The following is a 15118-nucleotide window of genomic DNA, read 5'->3' as shown; positions in this document are numbered from 1 at the left end:
TCCTTCCTTCTCAGTAAGCAACGCAGGTACAGAGTTGATTAGAAGAGCTGCTGAATGCAGAAGGAGAAACCTATATTCTGACCCATTGGGCATCTTCACACTTAAGAGGTGAACCCAGGCAGTAATCCAGGCGCCTAACTATCACTCAATTAAGCAATGGTAGTGAGTGGAAGTTTTCTAAGTGCTGCCAGGGGGTGTCTCTCAGAAGAGAGGCCTCATTAAGAAGGGAGAAAAAGATGCTATTGTAGAAGGATTAAACCTCGATTCCTTCCCAGCCTCACACCTCTTCAGGGGACAAAAGGTTGGAAATGTCCCTCCAATCAAAACAAGATCTCTCTCTGCCTCTCCGTGATTCTTAGCCCCTGCTTTGTGTTGGCTGCTCCATTGAAACATCACAGAAAAAAGCAGTTGTCCCCCAGACAATGGAGTCGCCTGCACACAGGCATTTCCAACGTAGGCAGTGCCGGCAAAATTCTCAACCTGTTGCTATAGTAGCAGAAAGAATGTGATGTGAACGAGCAGCTCTGCGAGATCCATATCCAAATCCCTCCAGCTCCAAGGAGAACATTAACCCTTCACTGCCCTTTCTCAAGGCAGAAGCACCTAGGGGGAAAAAGTCCTAAATTTTTCTTAGGAGCTAGAATCTGATGTAGTCTTAGCATTCACTCACTCCTTCTTTCGCCCAACAGCTATTAATTTAGATTCTGTTATGCCGGCTCCTAGGTTTCCAGTGCTAAACAATGCAGACTTGGCCCTAGGCATTGAGCAAGAGGAGGGGTAGGAGATTAAGTCATTGCTAAAAGAACAATATATTATGCAGCATCAGTGTTGTATGGGAAACCCATGAGGTTTTCAGCAAAGCCATCACCAGAATAGAAACAACCTATCCAAGATAACCAGCTTATTTGTTAATTATAGAAGACCCTATATATCTGGGGCCACTGCAATTATTTGCTTGTTTGCATGTATGAATTTGACAACAAAAATACCATAGAAATGCTGGCTCCACTTATGCCTCCTACAAAGCATTAGTTCAAATGAGTTATTTAATCAAATCAGTTTCCCACATAAAATAGAAATAACACTGTTTGTCAGAGAACCAATTGCTGAACAGTCACCATACAACAGAAATGGCAGGGAGGGCTCAGAAAATACACAAAAAGAAGCTTAACCAGGAGGAGGTCTTCTAAACAGTCCCCACCCCAATTTATTTCTGGGGCCAAGATAGTAAACTCAAGAAATGCCACTTAGAAAGTACCTTTAATCCAGTTTACTTCCCCTAACACTGCGGTGGGGAAATATTATTATTGAACACCTCCCAGCCAGGCTTCCTTGTTCCCCATGGAGCATAAATGCTAGGAGGGCAGGGTTTCTTAAGAGAATAAACTCAGTAGGTAATGATATCCTCATGGGCCTTTTGTGAAAGAAGACAGCATCAATAAGATTGCTTGACAAAAGCTGAAACACCAAAAGGACAGGTTGCTAATCTTGGTTGGCCAGTAGACGTGGTCTCAGGGAAGTTACATAATCCTCTGTATCCCCGTTTCCTCCCACGTACATTTGATACATCACACAGTTCCAAAGGCACAGTCATCCACAGCAGTGCTTATAAATCAGTGGCCTGTAATAAAGTATGCCATTAGTATTCTCAGTAAAACCCTGTATAACACAGTTTTTACCCTGGAGACTATCTGAGAACCTCAATCATATTTTAGAAAACTGGTTTCTTATCTGAATCAGAGGCATAGGCTACAAGCCTTTCACAAAAGAAATCGGGGAAAGACAGGCTAAGAGATATTCACCAAAATCTCTTTTAACCACAGCAGCGTTGGGCTACGGTTTGGGAAACGATCCCAAATGTTTAGATTAAATGGAAACTTTTTGCCCCAGAAAGAAGTAGTGATAGCATGGGGATGTTGCATAATCTGAAGTAAAGATTCTACTCTAAATAATGCCCCTCCTGGAAGTGGGCAGTGGGCCACTGGGCTTTACAGTGTAAATGCATGGCCTTTACATTGCAGAGGATGGGGTGAGGGTGGAAATGGAGTCATTCTAATGAGATGCCAGTGCCAATAGAATGCTACTCTGTGCCTACCAAGTTTGGGGTACTTGCAGGAATCTTTTCCCTTTAAAATTCCATTGGCTAGATCATAGTCGCCAAGAGTCTGACGCTTCTTGCACATGACAAGGAATAGGCTGGTTCCATATGATGGATACTTTCTGCTTCTTGGTTACTCTGGGACCCAGCTATGACTTCACCAGCATTTCTCAACAGGAGAAAGTGAAGCTCCCTCACATGTCCTCTCCCACCGCGGAGGCTTACCTTCACGGCCCTAAATCCTCACCTCTCTCAGTGTCCATGCCCAATGCCGCATGACTTTGCAGTTTATCTCTGCAAATATAAATTTCCCTGCCCTTTGACAATGGGCTTGGCCATGCAACTTGTTTTGACCAACAGGAGGTTAATAGATTGATGACATCACCAGAAGCTTGAAATGAGCTTGCTCCTGGTGGCTTGTGCTCTTGTGTCTCTACACAGCCATGAGAACATGCCCAAGCTGACAGTTGGTCCCAGAAGGAGGATGAGGGACATGAGGAGGAAACTCCAGGTAAGCCCAGCCAAATCAGCTGGTTCTTCCCACACCAACCTGCAGACATAGGAGTTAATAAAAGCATATGATTGGATGCCACTAAGAGTTTGTGGTTGTCTGTAATGCAGCATTTTTGTAGCAACAGCTGATAGACCTACTATAGTAAAAATCCACCTGCACTTTAAAGGTCAAAACACTGTTTGCTTTGTTTTCTTAACACATTAGTAATGGATCTCTGATTTTTCCCCTGCCATTAGGCTATATAGTCCTCAATGCTGGATCCTATTACATCCCCAGTGCCCAAGACTTATTCATGGAGACCATGAATAAATGTTCTAATTCCCAGGGGATACAATGATAAGCAATACATAGTTCCAGCCATCAACCTGCACCTGTGAATTTTTTTCCCAACTAGGACCAGGTCAATGTGCTTTAGTGCAAAGGTGATTACAAAGTTTACTTATGCAGCTGGAAGTATACCAAGTCAGAAATGAACTCTGAACCACCTCACTGTTGTTACTTAAGTAAAAATGAACTGGAATCATTGCAACTTTTAGTAATGAAAGGGACTGACAAGAGCACTGGATTATTGGTTTTCAATCCTAGCCAATCACCGGAACTTTCTTTTCTTAAAAAAAAAAAGTCTTTATTGGTTTTAGAGAGAGAGGAAAGGAGAGGGAAACATTGATGTGAGTAACATCAATCGACTGCCTCCTGCATGGCCCCAACTGGGAACTGAGCCCGCAACCGAACATGTGCCCCAATCCAGAATCTATCCTGCGACCTTTTGGTGCATGGGATGACACTGAACCAACTGAGCCACAAGGCCAGGGTAATCAATCACCAGAACTTTCTAAATTATAGATTCCTAGTTCTCATCTATATTTAGTTGAATATTCTGGCACAAGGCCCAGGTGTGTGGGTTGTTAAAAGGTCTCAAAGTAATGCTGATGATCACAAGAATTGCATCCCCACAATAGAATCCCTCCGTCCAGTGACTGAGTTTCATGCTGAGTTGTGCTAAGCATTTATGACGACAGTAATAGACCCAAAAGTGAACACAGAAGGACCATCTCCAGTCGACCACGTGTACCCATTAGTTATTGTTAGCATAACAAACTATTCCAAAACAAGTAGCTTAAAAGGATAAGCACTTACGATGCTCACAAGTCTGTGGATCTGGATCAGTCTGTCTGAGCTCTGCTGGGTGGGCCCACTCAAGTGTGAGGTCAGCTGCCTGGTCTAGGATTGCCTCACTCACACACCTGTCTGGTATAAGATTGTTATCACCTAGGGTGACAAGAGTCTCTGGGACACAGCAAGTCCAGGAGTATTTGTATGGTGACTGGGCTGGATTCTGAGGGAATAGGCAGAAGTATTCGAGGCCTCTTAAGATGTAGGCTGGGGTCCAGTATAATGCATACCTTTACTTATGCACATTCTACTGGCCAAATTAAGTTACAAGGCCAAGCTCAGATTCAGGAGCTGGGGAAACAGACTCTACTTCTTTTTGTTGTTGCTGTTTTAATTGATTTCAGAGAGGAAGGGATAGGGAGAGATGATAGAAACATCAATGACAATTGATTGGCTGCCTCCTGCACGCCCCCTACTGGGGAATCGAGCCCCTGACCCAGGCATGTGTCCTGACCAGGAATCAAACTGTGACCTTCTGGTTCACAGGTCAATGCTCAACCACTGAGCTATACCAGCTGGGCCAGACTCTACCTGATAAAAAGAGCTACAAAACCACATCACAAGGAACTAGATTAAAGAGGGGAATCACTAGGGTCATTTTGGCAACCAATTTATTACACACCTAATGTAATGAGAGAAAAAGATCACCTGCAGCCAAATGTGGTTTCTAAGTATAGGCCAAACTTTTCGCTCTAATCTCAAATACTAAAAAATCCCCAGATTGAAATTGCATCAGCTATTCCTCATTTCTACTGCCTGCACACAAATGCATCTTACTTAATCTTCAAGATCTTGGTCTCAAACTAAAGCAAAAGGAATCTGTCTCAGCGCTATTTATTATTTATTTACTTACTTACTTATTTTTATTAATCCTCACCCAAGGATATTTTTCCATTGATCTTTTAGAGAAAGTGGAAAGGAGGGGGAAAGACAGAAACAATGATGTGAGAGAAGCACATCGATTGGTTGCCTCCTGCATGCCGCCCAGGGCCCTGCAGGTAGGAGCCTGCAACTGAGGTACGTGCCCTTGACTGGAATCAAACCCAGGACCCTTTGGGCTTCAGGCCGACACTCTCTCCACTGAGCAAACTGGCCAGGGCTCAGCACTATTTTATATTATCCTCCGGGGGTTTTAAAGGTGGTGTGGATGACACGCCATCCTCATGGGGATTGTTCAGGGCCAGTGTCTCTGTGATGTCTCTTCCTGGCTTGGGATGTGCCAACAGATGAAATGTGGCCGGAGGATCAGGGCTACATCCTCCAAAGGATCCGAGGCATCACAGGAGAAGCACCAATGGGTCGTAAGAAATATTACAGGGAAAAGATAACATTCCAGAGCAGCAAAAAGCCCGAGGAGCAGGAAACTGGAGCTCACTGAAGATTACAGGCTGGGGCTAATTATACTTTAGCCACCAGCTGTACCTAAGCCCTCTTCACTCCATATCCCTAGTTCGCTCACCCTTGCCCCGACTGTGACCACTTAGGAAAAGCACTAAAACTACGGTGGCTGAACTCACAGCTGTCTTCCCTGACCCAGGCCCTGTGGTGCAGCCATAGTTATTATGGCATCCCTGCAACCAGGGTGCTGCTTTCTGGTTTAAAAAAAAAAAAATCACCATGACCTTTTGGTTAGCTCCACTCAGTTCTCTAAACATCTACTTGTGAGGTCTGGGACAGCAGGGGGTGGTAGAGAAATGAATTCCAGAAAACATAGGATGGTAGAGAAGTGGCTGAGGCTGGGCTGGGATACAGAGAGTGGGAGGAGAAAGAAAGCATATGCTGCTCAAAGGCAAGGTTGTCGAAAGTACCCGGTTTGGTTCCCATTTGTAAAGCCGGTTTTCAATCTGTCTGGTAGGGTCACTGCTTATTAAAAGACTAAACAAAAGGAGTCATGAAAACATGATGAAAGAAAAAGAAATGCTAGATTCACCACGAAGATGCCTCAGAAAAGCCAGATTCAAGAAGAAATCACATTCAATTTAGTTTATGAAGAAACCCTAGGAAATTCTGAAACTGTGCAGAATAGGCCATCGATAGCAAACACCGCTGCCCGGCCGGTGTGTCTCAGTGGTTGAACATCGACCTATGAACCAGGAGGTCATGGCCCAATTCCCAGTCAGGGCACCTGACAGGATTAGGGCTTAATCCCCTGTAGGGCGTCTGAAGGAGGAGGCCAATAGATGTCTCTCTCATAGATGTTTCTATCTCTCTATCCCTCTCCTTTCCTCTATCTCTAAAATCAATAAAAACATATTTTTAAAAATTAGCAAACACTACCCACTCTCCTCTACACTGGATTCTGTCCCTGAGCACTGAGTCTGGGAGAGAAGTGGGTATGGGAGGGATGACGATGTTTCTAGACCCTAATGCATAGTATCGAAAGTGCATATGCCTACGGGAGCCAGATGGTTACCAGTATTGTTACGCCCATGGGTGGCTTGGAGTGGCATCCATTTGCTTTTCAATCATAACTGAAAAGAGTCACAAATTTAAACCTCGAATCTCCGGTAAAATCATCATAATGGTTCCCACCCCCTTCTTGCACACTCGGCAACAAAATAAGTGGCATTCTTGGATCATCTTCTAAAGAGCTTGCTGATCTGGCCGCAGTCACTCTATGCTTTAGATTTATTAGCCAAAGGGAAACCTAAGCTATAAGGAAGCCGAGAACTGGCATTATTATCACAGAAACATAATGGCAATGACGAATAGTTATTGATTTCAACAAGAAAACATACTCTACTTTCCTAAAACTTAGCAGAGGGGTATGCACTCTAAGGGTATGCCTGTGCCCTTCCTACCTTTTTTTGGTACACCAATTTTTAGGGCTGTTGTTTTTTTTGCTCATCTAAAAACCTAGATATGGTAAATGTAGGTTGCTCCTTACAGAGAATCCTTAAGTTGCCCACACAGTGGTGCCAAGAAAGAAACTGCTGCATTCGTAGAGATACCTGGGCACAGGCCAAACTTCCACATGTGTCATGGGAGTGCCTCTGGCCTGGGCAGTTCCCTGCACCATTCTCCTATAAAACCCCTTAGCTCAGCATCTTCATACTCTAATGTTATCAGGACGTAATTCCTCGAGTCTGTTCAAAGAACAGGGCCGTCTCAGATGGACTATTAGTATAGTATCAAATTAGCGTGACCATAGCCTTCTCTTTCCATCAGCCTTTTTCTTGAGCTCTCCCCAGGAATGAAAGTTTGGGCTCGGCCAGCACCAGAGGCAGCAGTTGTATTTCTTCCATGCCCATGCAATCCTTAGCCTGTGTTTGGAATAAGTTGTATTCCTTCATCTGCCCATACAATCCAATAGTTTGCGTTTATTTTTTTAAAAAAAAATATTTTTATTGATTTCAGAGAGGAAGGGAGAGGGAGAGAGACATAAAACATCAATGATGAGAGAGAATCATTGATCTGCTGCCTCCTGCATGCTCACACACACACACACACACACACTGGAGATCAAGCCCACAACCTGGGCATGTGCCTTAACCAGGAATCGAACCATAACCTCTTGGCAATAGTTTGTGTTTAGAATAAGTTGTATTCCTTCACATGCCCATGCAATCCATAGCCTGTGTTTGGAATAAGTTGTATTGCTTCTATGCTCATGCAATCCATAGCCTGCGTTTGGAATAAATATTGAAATCAGAAGCCTGATATTAACAATGCAGCACTTGATGACTGTGAATTACTCTCTCACCCACAGCAGTTGAGGGAGAAGGCCTGGCAACAACCCCCCACAACAAACCTGCTCCCCAGCCTCCTCCATGTGCCTTCCAACCCTCCCCTCAAAGAATTCTCGACACACCATACAAAGATCTCTGTTTTCTCCCTTAAATCCCACATGACTCCCACATTGAGCATCTGTTTTCGTCACAGAGCACCACAGATTTAATTCAATACTTCCATGTTCATCTATATTTAATTAGATCAACGTACCTTTAAACTCTTTTACTCAAACCCTCCACTGGCATCTTTCATTCAACACGAAAATCTTTTAAAAAGGGTTTTCTGTTTACTTGGTTTGGTTTGTTTTGAGGCAAAACGTCATCGTGGTCTATATTAAAGCTATGATAACAACTTGGGCTACTTTTCAATTAGTCAGAGGTGCCCATAATATGCCCACACTCCTTAGACTTTTCATTCTTCAAAACGTATTTTATAAGCAATGTAGTCTTTAATTTCTTTCCCCCCTACAGGGCCAAAAGGGTAAGTTGTACTAACCAGAGGTAATTAGTACATTAAGTTTTGTTTCGAGGCCAGGCTATCAGATTACAAGTTCTAATAAAACCTGCTGGGAAAGGACACTTCTTTGTCTTGGGATGACTGAGAACTAACAAATCAACCAAACAAAACCCTTCAGTTCCATCAGAAACTCTCCCGTCTAAACACAATAGAAAAGAAAAGCCAACCCCAAAGCAAAGAAAATGAATGAAGTGGTCCCTCTGCTGGCAGCCTTACCATTGGGAGTGGAGGTCCCCTCCGGACCCTCTGGACCCTCACAAGGGCTCAGGCTCCTCCTGGAGTGGGGTGAGGGTGGCGAGGGGTCCAGGACGTGGGTGCGGGTAGAGGTATGCTCCGTGCATGCCTGAACAGGACTCACCGCCGTCTGCCTGCCTGTCTGCCACTCCGTCCTCTCGTCTGGGTGGGAAGGGCCAAGATGGAAAAAAAAAAATGTGCAGGTTACTCACTGGCCTTCCCAGGCAGGCGGGCACACCCAGGAGGAGGGAGAGGCAAGGCGCAGACAGGGAGCTTCCTCAGAGGCAGGGCTCGAGATCTTGCTTCTGACTCCTTTTGTTAATACTTCCTGAACTTTAAACAACCTGCACAGGCATGGGTACGTTGGGGAGGCAAATAACACTTGAGTAATTAGATTCCAGGGCTCAATGCAAAGGTTACTTTGAAAAGGCGATGCTTTAGCACACACACTTTAAGATGCAACTCCGAAATCGGTTTCCACTGCGCTCGAGCCTGAACATGGCCTGGGAAGCACGGGGAAGGGGCTCCCTTGGTGCAAGGGCTTGGAATGGCCTGGAGCAGGCAAAGCTGGATGGGATTCAGACAATGAATTTTGCTGTCTTTTGGGCTCTGAATTGTGGAGAAACAGGATTCTTTGCCTTGCATAAGAAGCACATTCTTGAAATAGGTATCTGAAAATCAAGAGTTTAGAAATGGATTCCCATTGAAAATGCAAAAAATAAAAATAAAAAAAAAATCTTGCCACCTCCTAGCCTGGCCTTTGATAAAGCCTAAAATAAAGCTTTGCATAAGTGGAGGGATCTGGGGGTAATCTGTTTTGGTAAGTGTGGTGTTCGCAAATAGGCACGGCAGTGTTATAGAAGGAGGTGGGCCAATGGAGTGGAGAGTGAGGAGGAGGAACTAACACCTCTTAGTACCACTCAGGACCAGGTTCTTCTCTCATTTAGTCCTGGAAATACCCATAGGAGGGAGGCATCATTGCCTGTCTTTCGCCTGTGAGTGGGCACACGGAGACCCAGAGGTTAGGCAGCCTGCTGAGGGCTCAGCCAGCCAGTGAGTGGAAGATCCAAGATCCCGGCCTCAGTTTGCCTGAATCTAAGACCCAGGTTTGAGGCACCATAACCCCGGGCAAGTCTTCCAACATCCCCGAAGAAGTAGTCACTTGCATGTGACCTAAGGCTAGGCTAGCTTTTCTTAAATATGTATACCGGTTGCAAAATGATATGCTATAGAACAGGGGTCCTCAAACTTTTTAAACAGGGGGCCAGATCACTGTCCCTCAGACCGTTGGGGGGCCGGACTATAGTTAAAAAAAAAAAAAAACTATGAACAAATTCCCATGCATACTGCACATATCTTATTTTGAAGTAAAAAAACAAAACAGGAACAAATACAATATTTGTATTTGCATGTGGCCCACGGGCCGTAGTTTGAGGACCCTGCTACAGAATATAATGCTGCAGGATAATAGATACAATAGAGGTAAGAAAAAATGCATTATACAGATTTCTTTACTGTAGCTTCTCAGGACCTTTACTATGCTAATATACATTGTGAATTTCCCAGCTTGGGACTTACAGAGTGCCATATTTCCTTCCCCAGAGCTTTTTTGTTTAGAAGGAAGAGATCTTTGGGGTTTGGGAAGCACTGTTAAAGAGATGGGTTCCTGTATTTTTCTCTCTGCTGGGTCTACATGTTTGTGTTCTCCCAAAATTTACATGTTGGAGTCCTAATGCCCAATGTGATGGTGTCAAGAAGTGGGGCCTGAGGGTGGAGCCCTGGTGAAAGGGATTAATGCCCTAATAAAGGAGATCCCACAGAGCTGCCTGGTCCCTTCCACCATGTGAGGATACACCAGAAAGAGGACCCCTATCTGACCATGTTCGCACTCTGATCTCAGATTTCCAGCCTCCATAACTATGAAAAATAATTCTCTGCTGTTTATAAGCCACCCAGTCTGTGGTATTTTTTCATAGCAGCCTGAAAAAAACTAAGACACCTTCCTTTTTTATGGTCTTTTTTTTTAAAGTTTTCTGAACTTATAAGTCAAAGTCTACCTATTCTAACAACCAGTTCCTTTCCCCAAAGGTAAGCACCATTAAAATTTTTCGTGTATCTGCTTAAGGGATGTTTATGCATATAAAGCATATATGCATACCCTTTAAAAAATAACACAACTGGGACTGAAGTATTTATTCATTTGGAGGCGTTTGTCCCCTGCTCTGCCCTCTAATTTAGCATAATCTTCATGCCCAATGTATTTGCTTCTTCTTCTCACACTCACAAGGACCATCCATGCAGAAAGAATTCCACACCTGGCGTAAATAGTGCAGCCCTGCTCTGATGTGCACACATGTTTAAAAGATAAAAAGGCTCTTCTGTGGTCAGGAGTAGGGAAGGCACAGCAGTGGTCAGCGGCGCCCAAGGCAGGGCCTGGGTCCCAGTTCTGCTGTGGATGCTCCAGTCGAGCCACAGGTGGGAGTTCCAGCTTCCTAGTCTCTGGAGTGAGCATGAGAGCACCTCCCTCAGGAGGCTCTGATGGAAGATTAGCTAAAAGGAGGTGGTAGAACATTTATAAACAGCAGAGTCCCACACAAATAGCAGGTAGTGACCGGCACAGCTCCTGGCTCTCAAGACATGCCAGCTGGAGCCCGAGAACTGCTTTAACAGAGGAACCAGGTTATTTCTGTCATTCATGATCCCCCAGCCTTGGCCTGCTCAGCCGCTGCTCCCAGAATAGGTCCATCAGAACACTGACTAGTTCGAGAGCACTGTTCCAGTAGAAAATGGACCAGCTTATTTTCATGTGGATGTTTTCACCTGCTCTTCCTCTCCCTTCCCCCCTCCGCCCCTCATTCTCTCTCCCCCCAACCTTCTTTGGACACAAACCTTTTCCTCCATTCCTCTTGCTCTATCAGACCTTCTGAACTACTTCCTGTTCATATATTTATGAAACTAATTTTAAACGTTTGATGATGGAAAATTTCTAATGCATACAAAAGTGAGAGAAAGGTTGCCCCGCTGGCAAGGCTCAGTGGTTGAGCATCAACCTATGAACCAGGAGATCAGGGTTCGATTCCTGGTCAGGGCACCTGCCTTGGTTGTGGGCTTGAACCCCAGTGAGGGGTGTGCAGAAGACAGTTGATCCATGATTCTCTCATCATTGATGTTTCTATCTCTCCCTCTCCCTTCCTCTCTGAAATCAATAAAAAACAAAACACACACACACACACACACACACAATAAAAAAAATTTTTTTTAAGTGAGAGAAAGGTACACATCACCAGCTTCAACAATGAGCAATTCAATCAAACCTTATTTTACCTCTATCCCTACCCACTCGGGAATGTTTTGAAGCAAATTCTCAGTATCACACCATTTTATCCATAACCATTTCCACATGTATTTCTAAGGGATAAGAACTCTGCTTATAAACAAAACCAAAAGGAACTATAATTACTTAAATCTTATCCAATATCCAGTCAGTATAAAATTTTCTCCAAATGCCTAAAAAAACTTTTTGCACTCTGTTCAAATCAATCCTGCAATTAATTGATAAATGTTGCCTTTATTCATCTAAAGTTGTTTTCCAGCTTTATTTTTTCCTTGCAATTTATTTGTTAATAACTTGATTCTTTTGTCATATAGCTCGTCCCATAATCCACATTTTAATGATGGCATGATTTATTATGAATTCATAGCAAGATCTGGAGGTTTGATCAAATTCAGATTTGAGTTTTGAATAGAATAGTAGTTGACAGGTGGTTTTCCTTGAGGAGGCAACTCATACTCGACTGCCTCTAATTTCGTGTCTTAGCAGCCAACTAATATAGTCCATGCTTAGGTATCGGTCCGTAGAGACTGGAGAATGGTCACATTCTCCCATTACTTCTTCATTTATTGATCAGGGTGCTATTATGATTAAAGGTTTTGCATTTGCCTAAATGAAAGCATATATTTTCCATTTGTGTTTTTGGCCACAAGGAGTTGTGGTAGATGATAGATATATCATCAGTTCCTTTCTATCTACATATTTCATTAAAAATCCATTATACAAAAAGATGATTTGGTTTCATTAAAAAAAAATACACACTACGCCATTAGATTTCTGGGGGAAAAGCAAAGAAACATTATTCAGAAACCTTTAATCAAAGGATGGAGCAGGATTGGTCCACAGTATATCATTCATATCTAACCTTGATTCTGTATTCTGTCACTTGTGAGCTCTGTGACTTTGCCAAAAGTTTTTAACATTTTTACCCCTAGTTTTCTCTATAAAATGGGGATAATAATACTTACCTTATGGCTTTTGTAAGGACTCATGATAAATTATGCAAAGAACATTTTCTGGTGCCCCCCCCCCCCCAAAATAATAGTAGATTCTCAATAAATTAATAGTTACTACAAGTTTTACCACTATTTCTCCCATACCTACCTAGCACAGTGCCTTGCAAACAGCAGTTGCTCAATAAATGTTAGGTGAATAAGCATAGGGCCAATTAGCTTTACATAGTCCCAAGCCAACAATGGCTTTAATATTTCAATATGCTGGGGATATAAAAATAAACAAAACTAAGTATCTGCTCATGAATTTACATTTAATCATAAGGAGGAATTTAAAGGCTCATTATTTTTTAAAGTGTATCGTTATTGTTGAAAGTATTACAGATGTCTCCCTTTTCCCCCCACTGATGCCCTTCACCCCACTCCCACTCTCTCCCCAGGCCCTCACCACACAATTGTCTGTGTCCATGGGTTATGCATATATGAATATTATTTCTTTGGCTAATCTTTTCATGCCCTCCCCTTCCCTCTGAAATACGTCAGTCTGTTGGATGAAAAAGCTCATTATTTGCCCCCAAGTTAATTGGCTATTTTGAAAACAGTACTGTTGGTAACACACAAGATTGGGGCAAGTGAGGGACACAGGATCAACTCAATAACATCACCAGAGACCTGAGAATACATCCATTTCTCCAAAGAAAACTAAATCAGTGCTGTTATTACATCTGACATGGCCTGAGGTGCATTCAGGGCTCACCAACTGCAGTGGGTTGAACTATACCCCCTCCCCCACCCCCCGAAAGATAGGCTGAAGTCCTTATCAGAGCCTATGACTGTGACCTTTTTTGGAGTCTTTGCAAATGCACTGTAGTTCAGATGGGGTCATACTGGATCAGGGCGAGCTCTAAATCCAATTACTGGTGTACTTGGGAGGAGGGACAGGGAGACACAGATACACAGAGAAGACAGAGTGAAAATGGAGTCAGAGATTGGAATTGTGCTGCTGCCGTAAACCAAGAGATGCCAAGGATTGCCAGTAAATGCCAGACACTAGAAGAGGAAGGGATGGATTCTAGCCTCCAAAGCTGTGAGAGAATCAATTTCTCTTGTTTTAGGCCACCCAGGTTGTGGTAACGTGTTACAACAGCCCCAGGTAACTAACATATACAGTGAACCCAGAGCAAAAGTATGGACCAATCAGCCTTCCTGCGGCTCAACTGTTTGATGGGAAAGAGGAAAGGAGGAGGGAAACCTAGACAGGAGAAGCTGAATCAGCTTTCATCTGTCTGACATCAGCTAGGCCTGGGACTGACTCTTCAAAGCTGTGCAAGTACCAGCACGTAAGCCTGCTTCACCTGAAAAGCAGGGAAGCAGAAGGTTCAGACTTGTTTGGCACTGATACCTTTGAAATGAGCTCTCTGTGGAATGTGGCAGGGATGCGGGGGGGGGGGGGAGGGTAGAGGGAGGGGGCAGGATGACATTTTAACATCCTCTTCCAGGGGTGTAAAGGAGAAACTTGAACACAATCCAGGCACAGTGGGGAAAGCAATCCATCCTGGGCACCCATCTCTCCATCTTTATTGTGTCTCTGGAAGGCTCAGTGGTCTATTGGAGATGCTTCGAGCAGTGCCCTAGTTGCCTAACCATGCTGAGCCTACACCCCCCTCCTATTGAGAAGTCAGTGCAATAATGCAGCAGAGAACTGGGATGCAAGAGCTGCTGGTATGACACCCCCTTTACAAAGCTGTTGTCTGGATATTTCTAACAGTAACAAGTGGTGTTGGCCTCACATTCATGGAGCCCCCTTTGGGTGCTAGGCACTGGGCTGGACACTGAAGAGGATAAGAATGAGCTATCATCTTTGATAAATTAAATGTGTTAGCAATGTGGGATTAGACATGGCTTTTATTTTTCTTTCTTAAAATGTCTTTTAATGTTCTAATAACGTTTTATACTGAAATGCTTAAAATTAAAACTCTGATAGAATTTTTTAAAAAATGTGGGGAAAGCTGCCACATGCATTTAATTATTTGTTTGTTTGTTTTCCACTGGGTAACCCACTTCAGTGCCTGCTGCCTACCAGCCGAGGCCAGGCAATAGCTCAAGGCCACAGTTTGCTCTGGCGTGGGGCACTATGAGAGGCCCAGGGGGACGGACATGCCCTAAATTGCACTTATTTTAGTCTAACGTTGTTCATCATTGCACTCGGTACCTAGGGAGACAGTGCCCGCCCTCTCATTTATCTTCACCCACACTGCACTCCAACAATGGGTCCCTAGGACATGATTGGTGCCTAATTATTTCAGGGATGCTGGTTTTATTTTCCCAGATTAGCTCCCCCAGGGCAGGAATTGCCTCCTTTCATACCATCTGTTAGCCCCAATTCAAAAACCCACTGTGCCCCAAGATTGGCCTGCCTTACAGGCAGAACTATGCAATGGACCTCTCTCGACCTTTCTGGAAAGCAAGCCATAACAAGCTGCCTAATGGTGATCTTAGGGCAAGGAAGGAAGCAGAAGAGACGATGACTAAGAGTCCTGCACTCATTTAGGGTCTGCTTCATCATT

The 15118-nt window shown here is 43.9% G+C and overlaps 1 protein-coding gene across 1 annotated transcript in view; it reads right to left on the bottom strand.

Annotated features, from left to right (window-relative positions):
* Positions 1–15118, bottom strand: part of STON2 (stonin 2) — a 140819-nt gene that overhangs the window by 44958 nt on the left and 80743 nt on the right. Inside the window, exon 5 of the mRNA XM_081104692.1 lies at positions 8250–8429. Within this exon, the coding sequence (XP_080960818.1) occupies positions 8250–8429 (180 nt within the window). The remainder of the gene's footprint in view (positions 1–8249; positions 8430–15118) is intronic.

This window comes from Myotis nattereri (assembly GCF_964212035.1).
Source record: "Myotis nattereri genome assembly, chromosome: 1".
Classification (NCBI taxonomy): domain Eukaryota; kingdom Metazoa; phylum Chordata; class Mammalia; order Chiroptera; family Vespertilionidae; genus Myotis; species Myotis nattereri.
Note: the sequence above shows the minus strand (reverse complement) of the source record. Positions and strands in the feature narration are given on the sequence as shown.